Genomic DNA, 22,980 nt, shown 5'->3' with positions numbered 1-22,980 from the left:
TTGAGGATTAATTTCTCTCATGTCTGATTCTTTACTTCCCCCATCAGCCCATCTTCTTTGTCTATCTTTCCCTTCTGGCGTTATTAACTTCTGGTATGTCTTTCAGAGAGACAGTTTGGAAGATGCTTATTTTAGTGTATATTATAGGAAATGGTGATATATGAAAAAAGCTCATCTACAGTCTGCTATGACTATGTACTTCAAGTATCAGAACATTTAATTGGGTACTTGACATAAACCTTGTTCAATTGAGCTTACCATTCCTTGCTGACATGACTACACTGACACTATACTAGCCCACAGACAGCTATTAAGGTGTGGTGACTGTGCAACTTCTGCTCTGGGCTTCAAAACAGTAAATATTGATTGGTTTCACAGAACTTGAAGCAACTGCTTGCAAGCTAAAACAAATACAAATGTATTGTACGCTGCAAATATCAGCCATGATCCATGTCAGACAAGGCTGTGAATTGATACCAAAAAAGCCATACTGTCAGGTAAAAGTGTGTTTTAGTAGCATACTTACAAAGAAACAGTCCAAATGGGTGTGTTTCTTGGAGCTCTCTCTCACTTTGCTCCTTTATATGTGTCTTTCTCTTAAAGTGCTGCCTTTAAATTCTACTTGCCTTTAATTCAGTTTTGTTTAGAACCACAGTTTGTTGGATATTGAATTGGAAACTTGCCCCAGGGACATTATGTAGATAAAAAATATAGTTGCAATTGACCATTAGAGGGCTCTGAACCCATAGGCTAAACACATACAGATATCACAATTTGCAAAGCTGCCAAAGCGCCTGCTCAGCAACATTATAGAGCATGACCAGATGTGATCTGACAAACTTTGGGGCCAATTCCAGACATTTATGTAAAGCTTGATTTCTCTTGCTTTTGGCAGAGAAAATTATAGGGACTTCATACTTCAAGCCCAGATGCTGGCTCAAGTTAGCAGTGTTAGATCATTTGGCTTTGACCGAAAAGGTTTTACCTGCAGTCTAGTAATATCAATAAATATTTATTTATCTAGCACCTTTCAAACAAATCAAATGCAAAGTGCTTTACAAGCCATTGACAAAACATAGGATTTTAAAAATGGATTGGAGATTATTAATGCACACCAAAACAACACAGCACAATAAAAGATAATACAAGCAATGCATATAATAATAAAAACAATAAAAAACACAAAATAAATTCATTATAGTACAGTAGTATGGTGTTAACAAATAAAATAGAATAAAACAAATCGAGGCCAGATTAGGATAAATGTCATCATCTATATATCAGCTGTGGTAAGAGTTGAGTTCTATCATAACCAATGAAATCAGCTCCTTTCACTCCTGTTAAAAGCAGTGAACTCTACACTTGTGTAGCACTGACTCACCAGAGGAGCTTTACAAAAGAGGGAAGTGATGTTCTTGTTTCAGAGGTGCAGTGTCACACAGTGCAAATATATGCCACCTAAAATATCCTGCTGAGGTTAGATGAAGTCAGGTTTTAAGTTGGAACAAAATTTCTGGAAGTATTAAAATCACTGTCACCATGTTTGACATGTTTTTCATGTGTGGCAATATGAATCCATAGTTGTGGTGGGAGGCAATGACTTTCACAACTACGTAAGATAAAGATAACTACTACTATTTTTGTAGTGTTGCCATTCTGCAGGCAGTTTGTAACATGATTTTGAAGGTCATATATTATATATTTATCTATATACTAGGATGGAACGAGTACTCGGCTGAAACAAGTATGTACTTTTAGTATCATCAAAGTAAAATGCGTTAAATAAATACAAATTTTATAATTAATAATATGTAGTGAACTCAACCACTGTTCCATTAATTATTTTGAGAAGGGGGGGGGGGGGTTATCACCCCTCAAGTAGGCCTGCCACATCAAAAAGACCTTATTTCCACTCTGAGTGCTGGTTGGGAGGTTTCAACCATAAAATCCACCATCTCTGGTGAAGTTGAGATAACGAACTCTACGCATGACTGTTAAAATGACAATATTAAGCTTGTCCAGAGACGCAACCTCAACCTGAACCAGGCTGTGTGGACCTCAGCGGCCATAAACTAAAATAAACTCACCCCACACACACAAAGGCCGCCCTCTCCTTTTCACGCCAATGTGTTGAACTGATAAAGAACAGCCCAAATTTCTTTGTATGAACAAAGAATGTTGTCTCCTTATAACTTGTGTTGTTACTCTGTTTAGCTAAATAATCTCCAATTTTGAGTTGTTTATTACCATGTTATTATTTAGAAACTATGTTGGAAAGAAGTTTTTTTAATTTTGCAGTGCTCTTAATCTTCATCAATGCTCAGTTCCATTCCTGTATTTAATTCTTTGTTTAACTAATGCTTTGTTTTAGCTCATTTTATATACTTTCTTAGAAATTATATGGTACAGAAATATTATCATGTGTTAAATAACCAATTTTCCCAGCTCCTGAGCCAAGGATAGAGTTAACCATAAGTTAAATAGTTAGTGATTTCCAGGACCTCTCATGGAACCAGGGTCCCCCCCCCCACCCCCCGCAAAGAGGACACAAGAAGTATTATATGCCATGTGCTTAATTTATATTACTGTGTTTTATTGTTTGTAATCTGATGCAATGTTCTTATAACTTTCTTATATATTTTCTAAGTAAGAACGTTTAACAATCAGTATTCTCCTGGAAATATTTAAGATTCTCTTCCCCATTGCTATGATCATTATGAAATGTCTTAACTGGTAACAATTCTAATTGTTATGGACGATTAACAATAACTTTTACTTTTATCAAATGCTTAAAATGAAGAACTTTACAAGAGCTGATTGTGGAAAGGTATTTGATTAAAACATGCGCAATCAGGCAATTGTCTTGAAATTTTCTTTTGTCTCACAGCAACTTACCTATCAATATTCACGAGGTCCTGCGAACCTTCGTGAATTGACCTTTTGTTTTGTTTTGTTTTTTAAAGTCATCAGACCGTTTCAGTTATGCAACTTTGAATTCAGAAACAACCAAGTTTCTTTTAAAGCTTTATTTCGTTTAGAATTAACATTAACCTCACTCCTCCCAATTGCCAATGAGATATTTAAAAATACAATTAACTGTTTAAAGACTGATGAGGAATGGAAGAACAACAATGAACAAACCAACGATGATATGATAAAAACCTGTGTTGTGTATTATTAAAACTCTGTTACATGCAAGGGTCAAAAGGTTTGACTCTCCTGCTATGTTCAGTTATTTATCTGGGCTTCACTCTTTAGTCATATCTTCAAATCTTCACCAGCTTCTCTACTCTGTGGCAGAGGATATCTACCAAGGATTTTAAGGGCCGAAACCGAATAAATGTGAATGAAATGCTTTAATAAAGGAATAAATATATACAGTAATTACACAATTTAATTCTTAATGACTATATGGTCATATAATAAAACGCTGAAATAAATGAATAAATAAATAATTATGTAATTAGATTCTTAATTGTCACCATCTCTCTAATAAAGAAAGGAATCTCTGTTTCTGTCTGTCTGTCTGTCTGTTTGTATTTTGATTATGTCAGTAATCGTTCATCCAGTCGACTTCAAACGTGTCGGATGTGTTGCTGTGGATTCAAGGGAGTGCAGTGTCGCGTTTGGTGCAATTTGAACAACACGTTCAGAATTAATAAAATCAGTAGAGAACAGCACTGAGCTGAGCTGCTCGCACAGGTAGTGCTTTTGCTGCTCCTCTCTGCAACAGCAGAAGAACAGTAGAAGCAAATGTGTTGAAAAGGAGTTTTAAGAGTTTTATGAAGTTCTAAGGAAGTGCTGAATATCTAGTGGTATCTATGCGATTGTCCTTTAGTTTCAGTTCAGTTTTCATATGACTTTCCCAGAGAACAAAAAAGCCATGTCAATAGTAATTATATTTAATTAATAAGTGAATGTTCCTCAAAAATATTGTAAACACAGAGACCGTCTTCTTAATAAGTGGGGGGTCTGAGGCTCCTCCCCCAGAAGATTTTGAGCATTAAACACTTAATTTCCTGCATACTGGTAAAAATGTTATTTATACAACACAAAAAAGGGGACAATTCAACATATATCAGAATATATTGCAGTAAGGCTCTCAGGTATTCTTTATTGCTTTGTAATATGTTTCTCCTGTAGTTCAACTTACTTAATATCATCCGTGCTGAGTCAACACACATGATTTAGTCTTCCCTCCTCTTTGTGTCTGTTGTTTGGGGAAGTAACCGCTTTAAATGTGATTGTGGCACCTTTTCACCTCAATGATAATTAATTCATTTTAATTCGTTTATTAACTCCTGGACTTTAATAAGCTAGCTCCTCTGTTTTAACATATTTTTCATGTATTTAAATGGGATAACTGCGTTACAGAGCGGTAAATGGTTGAAGTAGCCTAAGCAACACTGTAATCAGGCAGAGATCTCACCACAAATCCACACGTTAACTTCAGCAGCTTGGATAAAGTGCAGCTCACAGTCCCAAACAGAGCAAGGCTGCGCCTCAGTTTTTAATATACATTTTTTAAATTGAAACTCTACATGTCACATTACCGCTTGGGCACAAACTCAATGCGATTCACAGCGCGAGGTGGGTCCACTTGGTTAATCTCACGGCACTCGCTGGTGTCGCATCAGGTGCTGGATACTAAGTTGCTTTCAGGGGAAGTCCGACAGCAGAATATCCCCCTTGTGAATGTGTAAACACGGCGATAGAAAGGCGTTCATGGTGTATTCCTGACGGAAAAACTGAAGAGTAAAGTAATTATGATTCACACCGTCTCGTCCATTTGCAGTGGAGTAAAGTGGCAGGTTTTAATGTTGCAGACCACAGTTTTTAGCAAGTAGTTGAAAGTTTAAACTCGTATTATTGTGAATCTTTGGTGTAAACTTGCCTTTAAACTTTCACCTCAACAAACGCCCCCCAAATCCAGCTCAGCCTTTCCAAAATATTGCTTTCAGCGCCCCCCCATCATCTTCTGAACGCCCCCCAGTAGTGTTGAGAAACACTACTGTAGGTCAAGGGTTGGCAAATTCAACTAGAAATAGAGCATTTCTGCCTCTTTTATTTTGTAGGCACAATCACACAGAGGAAGTGATTATTTGAGTGACTATTATTTAGTATTTATTTATTTATATATTTAATTTGGCCTGCAGGTCGCCTATTGCCAACCACTGCTATAGGTGAAAACAATGTGAGACGCACATTTTGAACAGAAAGCGCAGGGAGGCGTCACATCGGCCCGTGTGAACGGGCACTAGTAAATGTGTATACACACATTATATACACACATAATATAAACACATACATAAATGCGCAAATGTCCACACATATACAGATATACTGTAGGGGGGCTGACTCTGCCCTGCGATTGTTGGTTGAACTACTGCTTTTGGCTAATCCAAGATGGTAGTACCTGGTGCGAATCTTAATGAAATCTAGCACGCTACAATGGTAGAAAGGTTGGTTGTAGATAAACAGATGAGGCAAATGCCAATTCTTCTGCTTTTTTTTAGATCCGATTGAGAGCTTTGCTAAACAGATTATGAAACTGTATTCACGATCCTCAAAGAGATAGTACAGCAAGTGAGGGTACAGGGTGGCACTGATGGTTTTTTCCAACACACTTTAGCTAAAACCACAGCCACTCTCGTATGACAAAAGCCTCGACTGCGGCCTTCCAATGGACAGTATGTGGCAGCTACTGTAGTTTGGAAAATAGTGACATGGGGCATTGAATTTGATGAATTCATCAAATTTATCCATCTAAATTGGGTTGGAACAACGAAAAAACACTGCAGGGTGATATGATGGAGGGCTAAAACAGCAACGCTTGTTGACCTGGCCATCCTTCTCTTGACATTGCAAACTCATAGCTTGATCAAAGAGAGCTCGATCGACTGATTGAGTCTGCTGGGTCTGTAATACTGTTCATTCACCAATCAGGCACTTTATTTATTTATGTGCCGGAGCAAGTTACACTATGGATAAATGTAAGTATACTCTAAATAAATAAACAATATCATAAATAGACACATGAATGTGTGAAGAAATTAATAAGTAAATAAATATTGACTCCTTTCCAGTGTGTCTATTAGCACATAGCTTGCAAACCCCCAACTCCATGTTCTTTCTGAAAGATTTCTTTTGGCCCTGTGAGCTCATATTAGCATATTTAGTCCCCGTAGCTTAAGACAATGAGAGTGTCAGTAGGAAGACATCACCATCTAAACCCTAAACCAATCAAATTTTTAATCCTGTGCCCTTCCCAATTAAGTTTTACCACTGATCCTTTTTCTTGCTTCCCCAAAGCTTATCCCTCCACTCCAAATCTCTCTTGACACAGAATATTACATTTGTATTTCCCCATTCCATCGTCGTATTTCAATATGTAAGAAAAAAGACTGAAGCACAAATGAAAGGTTATTGATCATTAGATAATGAGTAAAACTGTGTTAAAATAACAGTATGCTGGACAGTCACTGTACTTTTGTTTGCCTTCACTAACTGATGCCACCAAACCAGCACAGAACATCTGCACATGTGCTCAGTGTGAATAGAGGTGCAAAATATTTTAATAAGAGTTTACAGTACAGAATAATAGTTTATGCTGTATAGACATGCGACTGTCACTCTCATACTCACGTTCCTCTGCCCGTGTCAGGGCAAACAATGTCAAGGCATTCCCCAAAATGACCAAACGGATGCAAATAGGATGACTACCCCTCTTTCACAAGAATCACATTGATTCCACAAGAAGAGCTGTCCATAGAGAGGATGATTACTTCTTGTACCTTGATTTGTTTTGAGCATTTTATGCACTTTTTACACTTAATGACTCTAATTTAGTTCAAACCAGGTCAGTGAAGGTGGGCGGTTTATGTGTGGTAGCTGTGGCAGTGGGACAGGATCACTGCTGGATGATGCCCTGCGGCTGACAGCAGTGAACCGACCAGAATCAGTTTCATACATTGACTTGAAATGTGTTCTATAGTGAGAGGTGGTCTTGTAATGGAAAAAAGACATCCATAGCTCATTGTGGGACAGAGGGGCTGACGGAGAGCTTTTTGTCGAGGGGTGATGCATTCACACCAGCACTCCCACATCCTGTCACATGGAATGGCGTGAACAGTCAGATTTGTCATTAGATGTGGCAGCTATATTCACACATGGTGGTTCCTGCTGCAGTAATACTTGGTTTTACTGTGACAACATTATGGTATTTCAAGGCCGGTGCTCCCATTGGAATGAAATTCTCTGTGTAGGGAAAGAAAAAAAAAATTACTCCAGAATAGGCGCCCGCACAGACAGTGAAGAATGCGAATTCAGTCTTGCCTATCAAGACCATTAAGGTCTATGTGATTGTTTTTTAATGCATTCACTCCAGCCTTTTTTTCTCTCCATTTACAGTACGTGAACAAAGGGACTTCGGGTCTTTATCCGCCCCTCACCCCCCACCCCTCCCCTGTCTGATCACTTCATCCTCCACCCAAACCCATGCTGACTCCTCTGTGCTCTTCCCCCCTCCCCGCCTCTCACTTATGTTCCTCCCTCCCCCTCTCCAGCGTGTCCCCTAGTTTTCTGGTAGCTGTGTCTCTTTGATAATCCAAGACTCTTTGAAGACTCCAATTCCACGCTGCTTGCCTTGGAGCTATTGCACCTACAAAAACAACTGTGTGTGTGTGTGTGTGTGTGTGTGTGTGTGTGTGTGCCAGCTGAGAAAGAGAGGGAGAAAAGAGAGCTGTAGATGGGATGAGAATGGGGGAACATAATGGTGGGATGGAAAATAAAAACAGTTCCATATGCATTTCCGTTGCAACTGCTTCAGTCTTCATGGTTTTATGCTTGCTGCATACACTGAGAGGTTCACTTCTTCATTGTCATATTTGTTGGTGTAGCTCATTTTTTCTGTGCCTTCAGAGGCAGCAGCTCATTGATTCCTGCATACACGCCCAAAATGCCAGAGCCGGGATGTACTCACACACATTGTAACTAAATGGAATTTCTGGGTGCCACACTCGGGGAACTCACAAAGGTTATGAAAGAGTTTACATGCACATTTTGTAACTATTGCTCCATTTAGAATAAAAGAAAATGGATACACTACGGGTTTACTATACACTAGTCTACTTTACAAGAAGTAGCAGTTTGTCCTTTTAGAGCTCAACATAAAATGATTTTCTCTACTTCTCTCAGACGCTGCAGAAAGGAAATTAGAGAAAATGAGTTGGTCGTACTTAAATGCCAAAGTGATCAAAATGAATCATAACTAAAACATTTTTCTTCTATCCACTTCCCCTCCACTTTGTATTGCTGTCTCCTCCTCTTACCTTTCAGTAAGTCTGTCTGCTCTCTGTGACTCCGTCTCTATTTCTCCGTTGTTTCAGTCTCAATCTTTAGTCCCTCTTCTTCCATCTTAGTCTCTAGCCCTCGCTTTTTGTCTCTGTCATTCTGCTTCTCTTTGGCAGAGGAGCTTGCCATTGGGATTTGGAAGAAATTGAATTGAATTATGGAAGAATTTCTCTGCAGTACGATTGGCATCATTTCCTCCACACAACAGAACATCATTCTCATATCTCTCAGTGTGGGGGAATGAAAATAGGCCGTGCACCATTCTTTCTCTCATCCTTTTAAATTGAATTTTTCATATCACAGGGGCACTGAGACATCAGCCGTTTCCTTTAACATGGGCAGAAAACCCATTTCATAATATCTGAGAGACACACAACTGTGATTCAGTAGGAGAAGTCTGGCTTCAAGCTGCAGTACACATATGACATACCTCAATTCACGATTGATAAACAGGGCCACATAGGTTTCCTGCAGCTTGAAAAGTTGAGGGTATTCCAGTAGAGTATCCTATAACTGTTTGGCTTCGCAACAGGTTAAAAGCACTCCATTGTAAACGCAGTGAAATGCAACTCATGCTCATAACCTTGCAGATTCCTTTCTCTCCACCTGTCTCTGTGTGAAACACAAAGACTTTATTCTTTACCTGCTGAAGCCTCTCATTTTACCAGTTTATTTTTATTAAAGAAAAGATAATGCACCCTAGCTGCCTTTACAGTAGCAAATTGCAACCAAGTTGCTATACAACATAGCAATGGTTATGTTTAGTTGGTTACTATCCCCATTCATATCTTTTTCAAAGGTGTATGTTGTGCTTTACTCCTCAAACTGAAATTCTGAATATTCAGCATGTTTCACTGGCCACAGTGACTCAGCTTTAACTACCTGTGACTGATACATTGTTACCCACTGGACATGGGAAGTAACAAGGTATTCTCTTTGAATACAGTATTGGGTTACTTGCTCTGTTGTTGATTTTATTTTATTTTTTGGAAAGTTCTCTTTAACCTTAGATTTTTATAGAAAATGGCACATCATCTATTTTTTGTACTACTCAACACCAATCTAGCACATGTTGTTATTTGTTATTGGATAAAATAGATAACTGGATTGGTTAAAAAGGATTATTTTGATGATTAATTCATAAAAATGATGCAATTTTTTTTACTTTGATCCAAATATGTTTTAGCAAGCAGTCAGGGTAGCATAAATGGAGATGCAATCAAAGTGACATAAATGGGGTATCAACCACTTCGGCTTAAAAATCAGAGGTAAATGCCTCAAATATTACATTCTTCCTCAAGCTTTGAATCTCAGGTTACATATTAAAGGATGTGCTATTAAAATTCATATCAAATCAGGATGCTTGTGTAGAAGACCGGCCAGACTATTCTATTAATAATCAAATCATCTTTGTAGTTACATTTATGAAATACTTTATTATTATGTTAATCTTCTGATATATCCTGCTGCTACTATATGGATTGTATCTGGTCCCACCATATGTACCAACCATTAAGCTGCCGCTTGCTTTGAAATACAGCACGCCGGGGAATTATTTCTACAAGGTAGTTTATTAAGTACAGACAATGCAGTTGCCAGCTTGGTCACCAAATGTTCACATACAGATCAGTCAAAACACAAATGCTAACTTGGAAGCATGGAACAGAGATTCAAACACTAAATCTAACTCACCTGCGACTCTGCTGGAAATCTGCTCTGGAAGTGTCAGAGAAGATGGAAAAGCTTCCCCATCTGCATAAGTATAAGCAGCCCTGCACGCTGGCAAGCAGTGCGGCTTGGCTGGATGACAGGGCACCTGAAGGCAGAGTGGTGTCAGGTAGCTCCGGGGCATTCACAATAGACTGGGAACTCAGTGTTTTGGGAGAGCACAACAGAAGTGGGGTCTGCTGTCCCATCAGGGATCAGTGGTGCAAATCAGCAGTGGCAATAGAGATACTCCACAGTCCCAAAAATGCTATCCTTGTAACTCAGTTATTCGCCCTGGGATTCTCTTTATATTCCTTTTTCAAGCTGCAGACAAATACATTATGTTTTATTTCAAATCCAATCTTTAGGACAGACTGCCCAGACTGTTTTTTGAAAGTGATTAGATATAACCATTAACAATAACCCATCTGCGTCAGTTGCTGTGGAAACAACATAGGCGTGCATACATTCGCAAACTGGTGGTGCATTTTTCCAATACAGACACAAAACAGAAAGCTGCAGGCTGGGTGAATAATGGAGATGTATCCTCACACTCTTCACACCATAGCAATATCTTGTCTCAGTGCAGAAGTGCTCCATCACACCACACAACATTAGTGGCAGAGGTGGTTGATATATGTTTTTTTGCAGCAGTTGCAGCCAGCTAACAGGGCCGTTAGCCCTCTGGACGTGACGTCACTGTTACGTGTCAGATTGCAGGTGATATAAAGGACAGTTTGAAAGCCAATTTTTAAATCAGATATCAACCCCCCCATAAGCTGCTAGTCTCAACATAACCTAAGATGCACTCTTAAATTCAGGCCAGCAGTTTTTCGCTTTCCTTAAGCCCCATGCTCATATTTCACTCACACAGACCATCACTTATCTGCATCAGACTATTTCACTCCATATTCATTTAACCATAAGTAGCTGTTGTTTCAAGTTAAGTTTTGCCAAATTGGGCTGCGGTATCCTATTGTTTTAATATATGTATAATATATAGTCATCATCAGAGGCATGTCAGAAGTTGTAAAATTCACCAATAACTACAGTGAGGTCTTTATAATTCACCCAACCAGATGTGTACTGTATGTGTATTTAGACTATATGTGTGTGTGCCTGTATTTTATCTTGGCTTGTACAAATCAATTGGAGGATGATAGAGAGAAAGTATCGCGTCAAAAGTCCTTTCTTAAGGACATTTTTATATTGTGTCAATAGCTCTGTTAATAAACAATGAGTATCCTTGACTTACATAACACACCTCAAATACAAGCACATATAAAGACTTGTAATGTACTTTTTCTTCTTGCTGTGCCTAAGAGTTTATTTAAAAATTGTGGTGAGATACAGACATTTGTCTCTGGTCCATGAAGAAAATGAAGTTATTATTTTGTCAACTACAGTTCTAAGAAGTGAGTCAAACTTGTATCAAGGGGACGGTGTGCAAACCGCTCATATAAATGCTATCCATTAAGAAGTGGCAGATTTGTTCATTCAAAGTTAGCCCAGGTACTGACCTGTGTTTTTGAAATAACACTATTATGTACCTCAGGTTCCAGACAGGAAATGCACAGGTTGTCATTCAGTGTAGGTGTACAATACGCTGTATTTTTCCGCCAAATGCATTATGTTCAAGGCAGTAAAGTAACACAATCTCAGCTCTAAGGGGATAGGAATTTTGGTGTAGATAAGAGCAAAATATATGGCATGGAATAGCTTAAGGCAACTAGGTGGACAGCAGCCATTCTCATTTTTTTCTATTTTTATTAACTTGATATAACATGACAGCCAGTTTGCCATTGTATAAAAGTGAAATTGGTCCAATTTTTATGACAAAACTATGCTACATAATTGTCTTCTGGCTTTTTGGTGTATCAGTATCAATAGTCTGTGTCAATAGAAATATTCAGCTGTAATAATGTGTGGCTTGAAATTATTGTGAAGCAGTAGGTTGTATAATACTATTTCTGGCTGTTTTACTGCGTTAAAATGTGTCTTGGTCCCCTGGAAAGACAGAATCCTGCTGTATCTTTCCGTCTGTGTTGGGATTGTAATATTAGGTGCGTAAATGAGGCCATTTCATCCCAATCTAAATGGGGTTATGAATTCAGATGTCATCATAAATGTCCCCTTTTTCATTCTCAGCCCCATAGCTTCTTACGCCTTCCACAATGCCCAAACAATCCCACTCTCCCGCCTCCAGTCTCCCAGAATCTAATCCTTCTGCTTGTCCCCTCCAGCCAAAGCGCCGTCCGTGTCTGCCTGACCAACTCCCCACTCCTGCTCAGCCTCCCCTTCCATCCTTCCGTCTTGCCGCATCCCTGCAGCCCCCAAGGCCTGGCAAAGGATTTGTGCTCTGACTAAAAGGAGAATCTATTTCCCATCTCTGCAGCCTTAGCTAGTTATCATACCCAGGAAACATGCTGACTCTCTGGAGTGGTGCCTTGAGGAGAAGTTTAAGCAAGAATCCATATTTAAACAACTAAATGCCCCCTCACATTTAAATAGCTGTGGTGCCAGACCTTAACCTCCAATCATATATTTGGAATGTGTCATTCAAATTTATTATTTGCCTGGTCCAGTCGGGTACTGACACAGAAACAATAGCAGAATAACTCACTATTGTCTAGTTTGATGGAGCAGTACTGAGACTTGCTGTTAAATATGGTCAATTTTCACACTGCGTACTCACAATTTGAATTTAATCAGTAAACCTAATGGTATTTATGTTCTTTGTGAGGAATGTCAAATAGTGTGTTCTCACTTTGTTTTTTTCAGCTCAACACACAGCTTATAAGCACATTTCATACAGTTAAAAATGTTCCTGTGTATAGATGCACCAATCAAAGAGCATGCTTAATAGAAAGAAAACAAATGTGTTTTTTTCCCTCAAAACCTCTTATACCCCCCTTTTCTTCTCATTTGTGCGGCAAGCATAAAAATTGCCACAAACAAGGACATAAAAAGCCATCGTTTTGTTATTTTTCAATAATCTTTCATTTGTTTGGAAATTTAGCTTAAGTTGCATTAAATGTTACAGATAACCAAGGGGTCCAAAACAGCTTTTTTACTGTCTACTATGTATGATTTATTGATGTAGTGATGTAGCAGCACGGCTGTGTGAAAAAAACTATGATGTATCCCAGGACTCAAATGATCATTATTTAGATGAAAGACGAAGAGATGCATCTGTGCAGTGAGAAAAATACGGCTGGTTGAGATGATGGGCAGATGAACAGGTTTCTGGAAACATTTTGAAGCCCACTAACAGTATTAAGAACACAGTGTTGATAGCACTTACCTAAGCTCTAAAAGCATCTGGTGTGTATGTACTAAAAGGCTGATGGTTCGAATGATTTCTAGCATGGATTTGTTTGGCAGAAAAGTGGTTGAATGGTAGAAAGCACAGACCCGTGGTATTGATCTGGGCTGACTCGTGCAGCAGAGGCACTGCTGTTCTGCTGCATCAGTGCTTTCCTGACTTTTACGAGAGGTGCTCATGTGTGGGGGTGGAGGAAGGGGAAGGAACGCGGTCGCGTGTGCACTGTAAGGAGTCATCTTTCTGTTGTGGATCAGTGGTAAGTAGCCATTAGTAAACTGATCTTGGGAAGAGGAAATTTAATGGTCTCCTAACTGTATTTACAAGCCATTCAATTTGATAAAGGGTGTGATCGTGAATGATTTATTACATGCCGCTCTGCTGCTCTTCAAGCCATCAAATTCAGGATTTCATCAGTATTTCAATCATTCATTTACTCTTTCATTCTTTCATCAAATCTCATTAGTATATATCAGCGAAAGCAGGTCTAATGATATACTCTAATGCTGGCAAAATAGTAATTGTCACAAACTATATTTCCAGAGCTCTGTTTTGTTCTTTTTGTTAGACTTATTTAGATCTTCTCGGGATTCCTTTTTAGTTAAACTGCAGAAATATTGTTTAGCTTTCCACTCGGTTAAACATCAAAAGCTGTGGAAAAGGGAAATATTAAAAAACGGAGATAGGAAATATCTCACTGGGGCTACTGATTTACTGTACCAATCATTGTCATCAGAATTAATTTGGCAGTGGCAGATTCAGGAAATGAAACTTTTGTCTCAGTAATAATGTTAATAACAGGAATAATAATGCTTCTCACGTTCTTAAGCTCTATGACACTTAGAATGTTTGTACGAGTGTATAATGCGTCTCCATACATAGGAATGTCTTTACAGTCCACCTCTATCCAATTAAATGTTTTAGATATAATTGTGAATATGACACTTCACATTCATATTTTTGACAGGCCACAAATAACATCAGTTCTTCACATCCTGTACCCTGGATCTACACTTGCTATTTCTGTATCTTAGATGAGGTGTGCAGAGTTTTACACCACATACAATACTGACATGCAAGGATTCTTTCTGTGAAAATAATGTGTCAGTGTAGAAACATTAATCTGAAGTTCTTGAACATACAGTTCATCCTCTTATTCATTATGCACTGCATACAAAAGCCTCATCATCAGTCTTTGCATATACACAACAGTGTCATACAGCATATTTAAACACATGCCCCATATTTAGATATTTAAAGGTCGTGGTATGGGATATTTTAATATATGGGGGTTCTTTTGTCTCAATTTATTCAATTTCTGCTGCTGGTAGTTTGCACATTCTAATTATTGAAGTCCGTAACCTCACTGTGTTCATATATCTCTACCTTCTATAATCATCAGAATAATAAGAGTGCAGACTATTTAATATTTAAGAGTGTTTAATATTTATTACTATTTTCTGACTGTTGAAGAGTGAACTTTATAATGCTAGCAAAATTCAGACAGTAGTCTTAAAGACTACTAAAAAAGAGTTTTGAGCTGTAACTGTTACCATACAACCTGCTGGGTGTCTCCATGGAACCATCAAACAATAAGAGTTAAAAGTTGTCACAATTTCCTTGTGTTGAAGATATTCATTTGTTGTCTTTCTGTTTTTTAGCATTCCCATCGGCGAGTGACCTTCTCCACCGCCAACCCTGTGCAGGACCTGCAGGATGCCTCTCAGCACAGCTACTATGACAGCGGCTTGGAGGAATCCGAGACTCCCAGCAGTAAGTCATCTTCTGGTCCTCGCATCGGACCCCTGACCCTGCCTGAGGACCACTATGAGAGAACCACTCCAGATGGCAGCATTGGAGAAACCGAGCACCCTGAAAATGGTACGGTGACAATCCCCTCCATTCTGTCTTGTTCTCTATGAATATGTATTTAAATGTAAATTGCTCTAATGGGCTCTTGTTGTGTGTGTGTGTGTGTGTGTGTGTGTGTGTGTGTGTGTGTGTGTGTGTGTGGTGTTGTTGGAAATGGAGACATTTGTGGGAGACTTGTTTGGACTCTTCAGCCATTTAAGAGTGGAAATGTTGTGGCACCTGTGACGTTGACTTGCTGTGTTTGTCGATGACTGTGTGAAATGTTATGGGTTTTCATGCAGATCTGTGCTTGTGTGGGGTGTGTGGTATCAGACTGGCGTTAACAGTGTCTCCATCCTCCTCATCAGCAGCTTCTCTGTCAGACATCCTTAATGACCTGCTCTCACAAGTGTGCTAATTAAAAAGCCCAACTAATGGCACATTTGCCCTCTAAATAAATCTGAACCATGACATCTGTGCAAAGAACGCTGTGTTTACTCTAAGCATTTCCTTGCCGCTAGCTGGACCCATGTTACACTGCAGCTTAGGTGTGCAGGAGCCATAATTTCTAGGCACAGTAATCAATCCACAGGCTGAACACTGATGGTCTCAGCATAGGTCTATATTAAAAAACGGAAATCATAGCCAAAGCTGTAACTGCTATTTTGTGAACTGTGTATCATAATAGCAATTTTGCTGCATTAAGCTGCCAGATATAATCCATTACCTGTCTTGTAACACACTATGAAGAGTGATTCACATGGTGCATTTCCAGTCATTATAGTATTTTGCATTGCAGGATTAGACACTCTTACATGGTGACAGTTCGCTGCTCACCTAGAGCGTCTTGCCCTTCTCTTGATATTTGTATATCATTAGTTGTATTAATTTATGGCTTTATCTCAAAACCACGTGTGGTACTGCATTTTGTGCACAGGGAATGGCTTTAAGTAATAAGGCTTCTTACTGGCCCATACAAAATATGGTACAGATCAGCAAGGACTTGATAGAGTTTTTCATCAGCATTGACAGTTACTTTGCCACAGGGTCAGTGAAAAAGACACAGATGTACCTTTTGTTGGTGGAACTGTAGATCCTGATTAAGGAGAGATTTCTGGCTGTTTTAAATGAGGGAGGAAAAAAAACAATTTTAGATCAAAGGCAAAAATGTGTCATTTCCCAAAACAGCAAATGACAAAAGTATATATTATTAGTATAGTATCTTGCGTTGTTAGGCACTGCCTCTTTACTAGACAATTGTGATAGATCTCATTAGCTGGCTACTGCAAATGTTTATTCGTTATTTGTTTATGTCAATTAGTTACACCATAATTCAAGGAAAGGAGGGGGTGGGTGGTGGTGTGCAGAAGGGGATAAGTCCTTCCAATATTGCTCTTCCCTTTGGTCCTATAGAGGTCAGAAATTGCTTAATATTCCATTAAATAGATAGATTTATGTAGTCACCTCATATACATGCAAGCTGTTTATAGCCCAGGAACCAAGAGTTGACTATTTCCATTTGCTCTTTACACTTAGGATGTGTAATATATGCATTTTCTTTTTCCTTTTTCTATTGTTGTGGCTGTTTATTGTGTTTTTCCCATCTGCAGAAAACAGGTTTTGTCAGACAGGGCGCTCTTTGTTGTCAGCAGTAGGAGAGCAAGATTGTGAGTGGAGATGGAGCAGTTAAAGAATGAAAAGATGGCACAAGATGGTGGAGATGTTAGATTGTGACATGGAGCGGGGACTAAGCGTCTCTGACAAGGAAGCAAAGCCCATAGGATGAGCACATAGGACAGGAAGATGAGTAGATGAACTGCAAACCAAGGATAGACCTAATTAAAATGTGATTCCCCCTTCAGGGTGATAACAAAGAGCCCACATAAAATGAAGATTTAGACAGAAAAATCAAACGAGACAGAGGAATTCCTCCCCAGCTCCACCTGAATAGTGACGTGAAGTCTTTTTTTAAGCACTTGGAGTGACAGAGTGACAGGTTGTACCGGTGCAGAGCTTTATTCATTGCAGTAGAGATGACTGACAAGCAAAAAATGGGGAGGTGAGCGTGATGTGTCACTCCATTTAAGCTGGATAAAACACAATATATGAACCCCAGTCTGTCAGCGTTTGCATCACTGGGCCCCGGAAATATCTACATGGATGTGTTTTGTTATACAAGTTGAACTTTGACAGTGGTGAATCTACATTTTAAGAGAGTCTACATTGAATAGTGGTAGTAGCTCATGATGCACTTTAGATTCACTTTTGGCTGTTGGTTGAAATTTTGGTATTACTCAGACCTTTACTACGTTTGACTAGTATTAGGTCAAATTCTGGAGCCTGAGTTTCATGGGCATTCCAGTTTGATTGCATCCCAGTCCATGCAATTGCTTTATTCAAGGCATCCTTATATTAGGGATATTAATGCCAGAGATTGGTTATTGGCATAGAGTGTATTAGTTATTTATATCAGTTGGGTGAATTTCATGTTAAATGTTGTTCTATGTTTGATGTCTTTTGACGATTCTTGCAGACTGAAGTAATATGACCAAGGTTTATTGGACTGGGTAGCAAAGAGGAGCAAGTGTGTGTGGTCTGTAACAGTCTCTCTGCTTCACTGAAGTAGAAATTAACATATTCCCTTATGGTGCCTTATTGGTCTTTGGAATTAAGAGTAGATTCAAACTACAGTAATACAATTTCTTGAGTTCTTGCTGCCTGAGCCGCAGCTCCCTCCTCCCACTTTTTTCTAATTCTTGTCTTCAGGCTGTGTTAGAGTGCACTTCATTTCAGTTTCCCCATGTGTATTATTCCACTCTTATGTTCATATGTGCACCTTGCACATTGCTCAGATGTTGGTTAATCTCATCAGAAATGTTTATCTAGTGGTTGCATCAATCAGGTGTGTGTGTGTGCGTGTGTACACACATGCATACATGCATGCATGTATTTGTTGCATTGGAGGGTATTGCATCAACCCCCAAATCTCTAAATCATTTTAATTACAGTGCTGTTTTACTTTAATAGACTCTCATCGTAATCACTGAGCTATTTAATTCTCTTTAAATTGATTGCTTTAGACAGCATGAAAACTGCTTATCTTGGATGTCTGGTTTCTGTCAAGATGCATGGTTTGTCATCCACAGTGAAATCAAAGGAAGACCAAGGACTGGTCTCTGTCTGTGCCATCTGTCCATCCACCATATCGCAGACCTTGATGATCAAACTTCGATTCAAGGTCAAATCAAAGTGATTTACAGTATTTATTACTGATTGATTCAAAGGGAGAATGCATCACTTTGGTAGTTTGCTATTTACATTAGATGCCCTAAACTTAAGTGTCAAAAACTATGATTTGTATAAAATAATAGTTGCACAAAGTTATCTTTAATTACTTTTTTTAAATTCTGAGTTGACTTGGTTTGATGTTGTTTCACATAGTTTCCTAATTAATCCCATAAATTTTATTTCATAACAAGGTATTTTCAACCCAAGCCATTGAACTTGTGTTTTTGAACCCCAGCACATGCATGGAATCACATAAACATATAACATAAATTGTTGATAGACCTCTTCTCTCTTCTTGAGACACAAGTTTAATCAGCAAACCCGTCATGTCCGATCCAACCTAGACAATAATCACTCTTCCGCGGATCAGTGGTTAGGCATCTTGGCTGTGATATGAGGGCCAGCACCGATAGGACACAGGTGGATTGAAGACAGGTACCAGTGTATACGCACACACACAAACCACAGATGGAGGAATTTTGATGTGGCCAGTTGCCCAGTGTGAGGTCTCCCTGTGTCTTCCTCTGTGCGGACTCACTGCCATATGGGCTATTGAGAAGGGTGAGATAAAATGGAATAAATGGCATTTGCATGATAATGAGGTTCTTTAGTTAGGCTGTCTGATTTTCCTGCCTTAGATCTCTCAGATGATGCATGTAGCGTTGTATATTTTTTCTTTTTGAGTTCCGGTCAGGGATTTTCCCCTGGTTTCAATGCTTGCCATCCCAGTATCATACAGGGTACCACTACTTTAGCCATTACTGCTTTAATTTCATGGGTTTCCTGTGACTATCAGCGTTTGTGTGTACAAAGCATGAGTAAGATTTTAAACAAAGAAAGATGTGGTGGAAGTCATTGTCCAGACAGAGAGGCATGTTGGTCTAATGGGGCTTGCTTGTCCTTTGAGTGCCAGCTTGGGCCCCTGCCTGGGTGCCAGTATAGTGTGCTGATGCAGTGGTGTGGGTTGTCATTGTGCCTTGTCAGAGTCCTTGCCTGTTAGTACTATTGAGTGGAGTGGACCATGCCAGCCTGTACCAGCACAGTGGCCTATGCCAGCACTGTGGGAACTGCCACCATCTGAGAAGAGACAGGTCATGGGACTGGCAGTTTTGTGGAAGCTTCTGTGGAAAACATCCTTACAAGTGGTCCCCTGAGGCATGTTGTCATGAGTAATACGCTTATAATCCCGAGCTCATTCTAGCACATGCATTATGCTCTGCTCACATCAGCCGCGGCTGTTTGTTACTCCCCAATTGTTTGTAATTTGATTTTGGAGCAAATAGGTCACTGGAAGAGCCTAACTGGAGCAGAATTAAGCTCTCTAACCTGGATCAGGCTTTGACACCATGGACAATGGTTAACTATAGCCCTTTTACAAATTACTTTATGGGACAATGCAGCTGAATCCAAAATGGAGCTGATCATCACTGATGTCAACACATCACAGTTTTGAATGTGTCTAGATTTCCTTTCGCCCAATTTGAATCTGAAAATGTCCTCTCGCTTATGTGATCACTAACAATGAGACCAACACACTCATCCCAAACGCTGGCCGCGCACATTATAGTGTTTGTCAAATGACTGCAGACAGCCCAGACCTTTGAGCGGGGCCATCTTAGAGAAAGGACATGGTAACACAGCTCAGACCATTAACTGTAGCCAAGTATGGAATTGGCTTATTTTCATGAGTGAACTGACATATTATTGTGTGGCAGAGATTGCAGCCACATGTGAAATCTGGATCGAACCAGACTAGAAGTTCTATTATCCCAATAAATCTACCCCTTGCACTCAATTTCATACTACCTTCTTTTACACATAAAAGTGATTTCTCTGTAGTTTCATCATTGTGCCTAGCTGACTGGAAGACTGTGGCAACATCAGTGATAATAGCATGGTTTTGTCATAACCTTAAGCGTATTTGGGCTGTAGTTCTTACAGTTTTATATATGTTTCAAGTGTTTTGGTTGTTGTTTTTTTTTCATTTGCTCTTTGTCTTTGTATGTGGGTATTGGTTAGTATGTTCCGTGAGGAGAAAACACTGACAAATGGAGAAAGTATGGTTTAAATAATAAAAACATAATGAAAAAGAGATGATTTAGTGGAAGATTTCTGGAACATTTTCTGGGGATAGATTCCCAGTTGTCTTCATTTTAATTGAGATCTACACAAGCTACTCCGCTCTTATCCACATGTAGATAACATGGATGAAACCCCACATGAGTGTTCTGAATTATGCGCAGGATGAAAAGTACACATGTATAAGCACACATTAGATTCCATAAATAGTGCTTTTAACACCATGCTGCCACTGAAAATGTCCGGTTTTAGCACTAAGCTTGTAAAATGAATGAGTGAGCCAGTGTGCCTAAGCCAGTATCCCCAAGCTTTAGATGTGCTCATGTATTACTCTAACAAAAGTGGATGGCTCTCTGCACTTAGGCAAAAATTGGATAGCACACTGCTGGCTCTTGCCACGCCAGTGAGTCTGGGCAACAGCATGCTGAAGCAGCAGGTTTAGAGGTGGTAATGTATGTGTAAACGTGGGCTTGAAAGTACAAGTTTCTAAAGACACATGGAGAAAAATGTCTTAATTAGCCTGGTATAGCTTGTGGCTGTAAGAGACACTCCTTTTAGCTGAGTGTCCACTGGCAGGTCCATGGGACCCTGAGTTGAAACTTTAAGGATAATTATGGAGGCAGAAATAGAAAGTGGTGGGAGAGCTCTGTTGCTCTCAGTGGGTCTTACCCAGTCTCACCCCAGATCTGATTCGTAGAGCAGGTAGAGCGGTGTGCATCGGGGAGGGGATGCTGGCTAGGGGCCAGTTTCACTTCAACCTCAGTTGGTCGGGCAGCTCAAGCCGGCATCAGAGAAAGGCCCCAGGGGTCATCTCTCCATCATAGTGTGATGGGGACGGAGAGCCGCTGAACCTCCCTCTAACTAGTGTTCTGCCCTTCAATGATGGATGGCACTTGAGGGACTGGAATTGTACTGTATGGGTCGGACATGCATTTCCTTATTTTCAGTGAGTTACAGAGGAATGGAGCCACTCTCGCTTTAAGGCTTTCTCACAGTAAGTTGAGGATATCTCAGAATTCACTGCAGTTCAAGGACCTTGCGAACTCAATGAAGACTACACCCAGTGAATCTGAAAATGTCCTCTCTACACTAAATGGAAAGCAGCTGTATGTTTTTTTTTTTTTTTTACAAATCGAAATATCCTACCGGTGAAAGGATCAATTCTTAATTTGCGATTTGTTGTTACATGATGCAATCAATATCCTACATGCTTTAAACTAAATAGAAATGAATTGGTCTTGTTTAAGCTCATGGCCAAGAATGACAGTGTTATGCTTTTTTCTGCCCTATAAAACAAAATCATCAGAATATTTTAGAGGGTTTGACAGGGTTTTTTAATGCCACACCTCATTGACAGCTTCACTAGATCACTTTAGAGACTCACTTTCTGGCTGTAGCCCTTGTTCTCAAGCCCAATGTAGAGAAATTCTGACTGAATTTTACATGATGATGTAGCTTGTTTCTACCATGCTTTTCTGCTGGATCTCTGTTCTAATTAGAGAGCACACTTGACTTCATTTTAACATTGTGACAGATTTTTTGCTAGCTCTTAACTACAAAGCTGTAACAGAGACACATAGATCTTCATGCAATTCCTTGGTCTCCACCAAAGGTCCATTTTATTTAAAGCGTTATATGAATTTTTTCAATTTCCCTTTGGGCAACTCCTTCTGAGATGGTCATGTTGTAAGGCCCACAACACTTGTCACTCATCTTGATGAGCTGTCTACTTTGAAACAGTATCTAGCCTGGAGATGAGGTACCCATCAAACACACAGCCACCACAGGCACTGAAAAAACAGATGGCGAGTGCAGCCACTTTAAAAAACAAAAAAAAGCGACAGCAATGTTTACTCTTGTTGTGCATTTGCAGTATGTTGGTTTTTTTTCCTTCTCTTACTGCTTTTATTGCTGTAATTGCTATTGCTACCTTGCACTTGATAGCCCCAATCTAGCTCACCTTAAACCACACACGGCACAAAAGCATAGTGAATATGTACCAACCAAATCAACCAAAATACTTGGCCTCCCAGAGATATGTCCAAGTGTTCCTGCCTCTCCCCCACATTTCAGATACTTGGTCAACTGTGTTATTGTGTTAGATTATTATTTCTGTTGGAGGGTTTCAACAACATCAAAGGGCATTCCAAAGTGTATAAAAGTCAATCAGACACAAGGAGCTGAGCGCAATGGATCAGTGAGGAGCAACAGGGGAGGGTGGAATCATGCTGGACTCAAAAGCCAATATTTTGACCCCCTACTGCCTTCTGTATTTTTTTGTCCCTTTAAGTCCCTTTAAGTCCACATTTAAAGACTGAATTTTGCATTATATATTCCAACATCTTCTTGATTCCATGTGATATTTTTCCTTTTTCCTTAAT

At 39.4% G+C, this 22,980-nt stretch overlaps 1 protein-coding gene across 2 annotated transcripts in view; it reads left to right on the top strand.

Moving 5' to 3' along the window:
- pcdh1a (protocadherin 1a) overlaps positions 1-22,980 on the top strand; it is an 89,058-nt gene that overhangs the window by 55,169 nt on the left and 10,909 nt on the right. Inside the window, exon 4 of one of the 2 annotated variants that reach the window (XM_046040063.1) lies at positions 15,043-15,262. In XM_046040063.1, coding sequence (XP_045896019.1) covers positions 15,043-15,262 — 220 coding nt within the window. Of the gene's footprint in view, positions 1-7,410; positions 7,512-15,042; positions 15,263-22,980 lie in introns of those variants that run through there. The other variant, XM_046040064.1, reaches the window with a different exon arrangement.

Source organism: Micropterus dolomieu, linkage group LG23, assembly GCF_021292245.1.
Source record: "Micropterus dolomieu isolate WLL.071019.BEF.003 ecotype Adirondacks linkage group LG23, ASM2129224v1, whole genome shotgun sequence".
In the NCBI taxonomy this organism is placed as follows: Eukaryota; Metazoa; Chordata; class Actinopteri; order Centrarchiformes; family Centrarchidae; genus Micropterus; species Micropterus dolomieu.
Note: the sequence above shows the minus strand (reverse complement) of the source record. Positions and strands in the feature narration are given on the sequence as shown.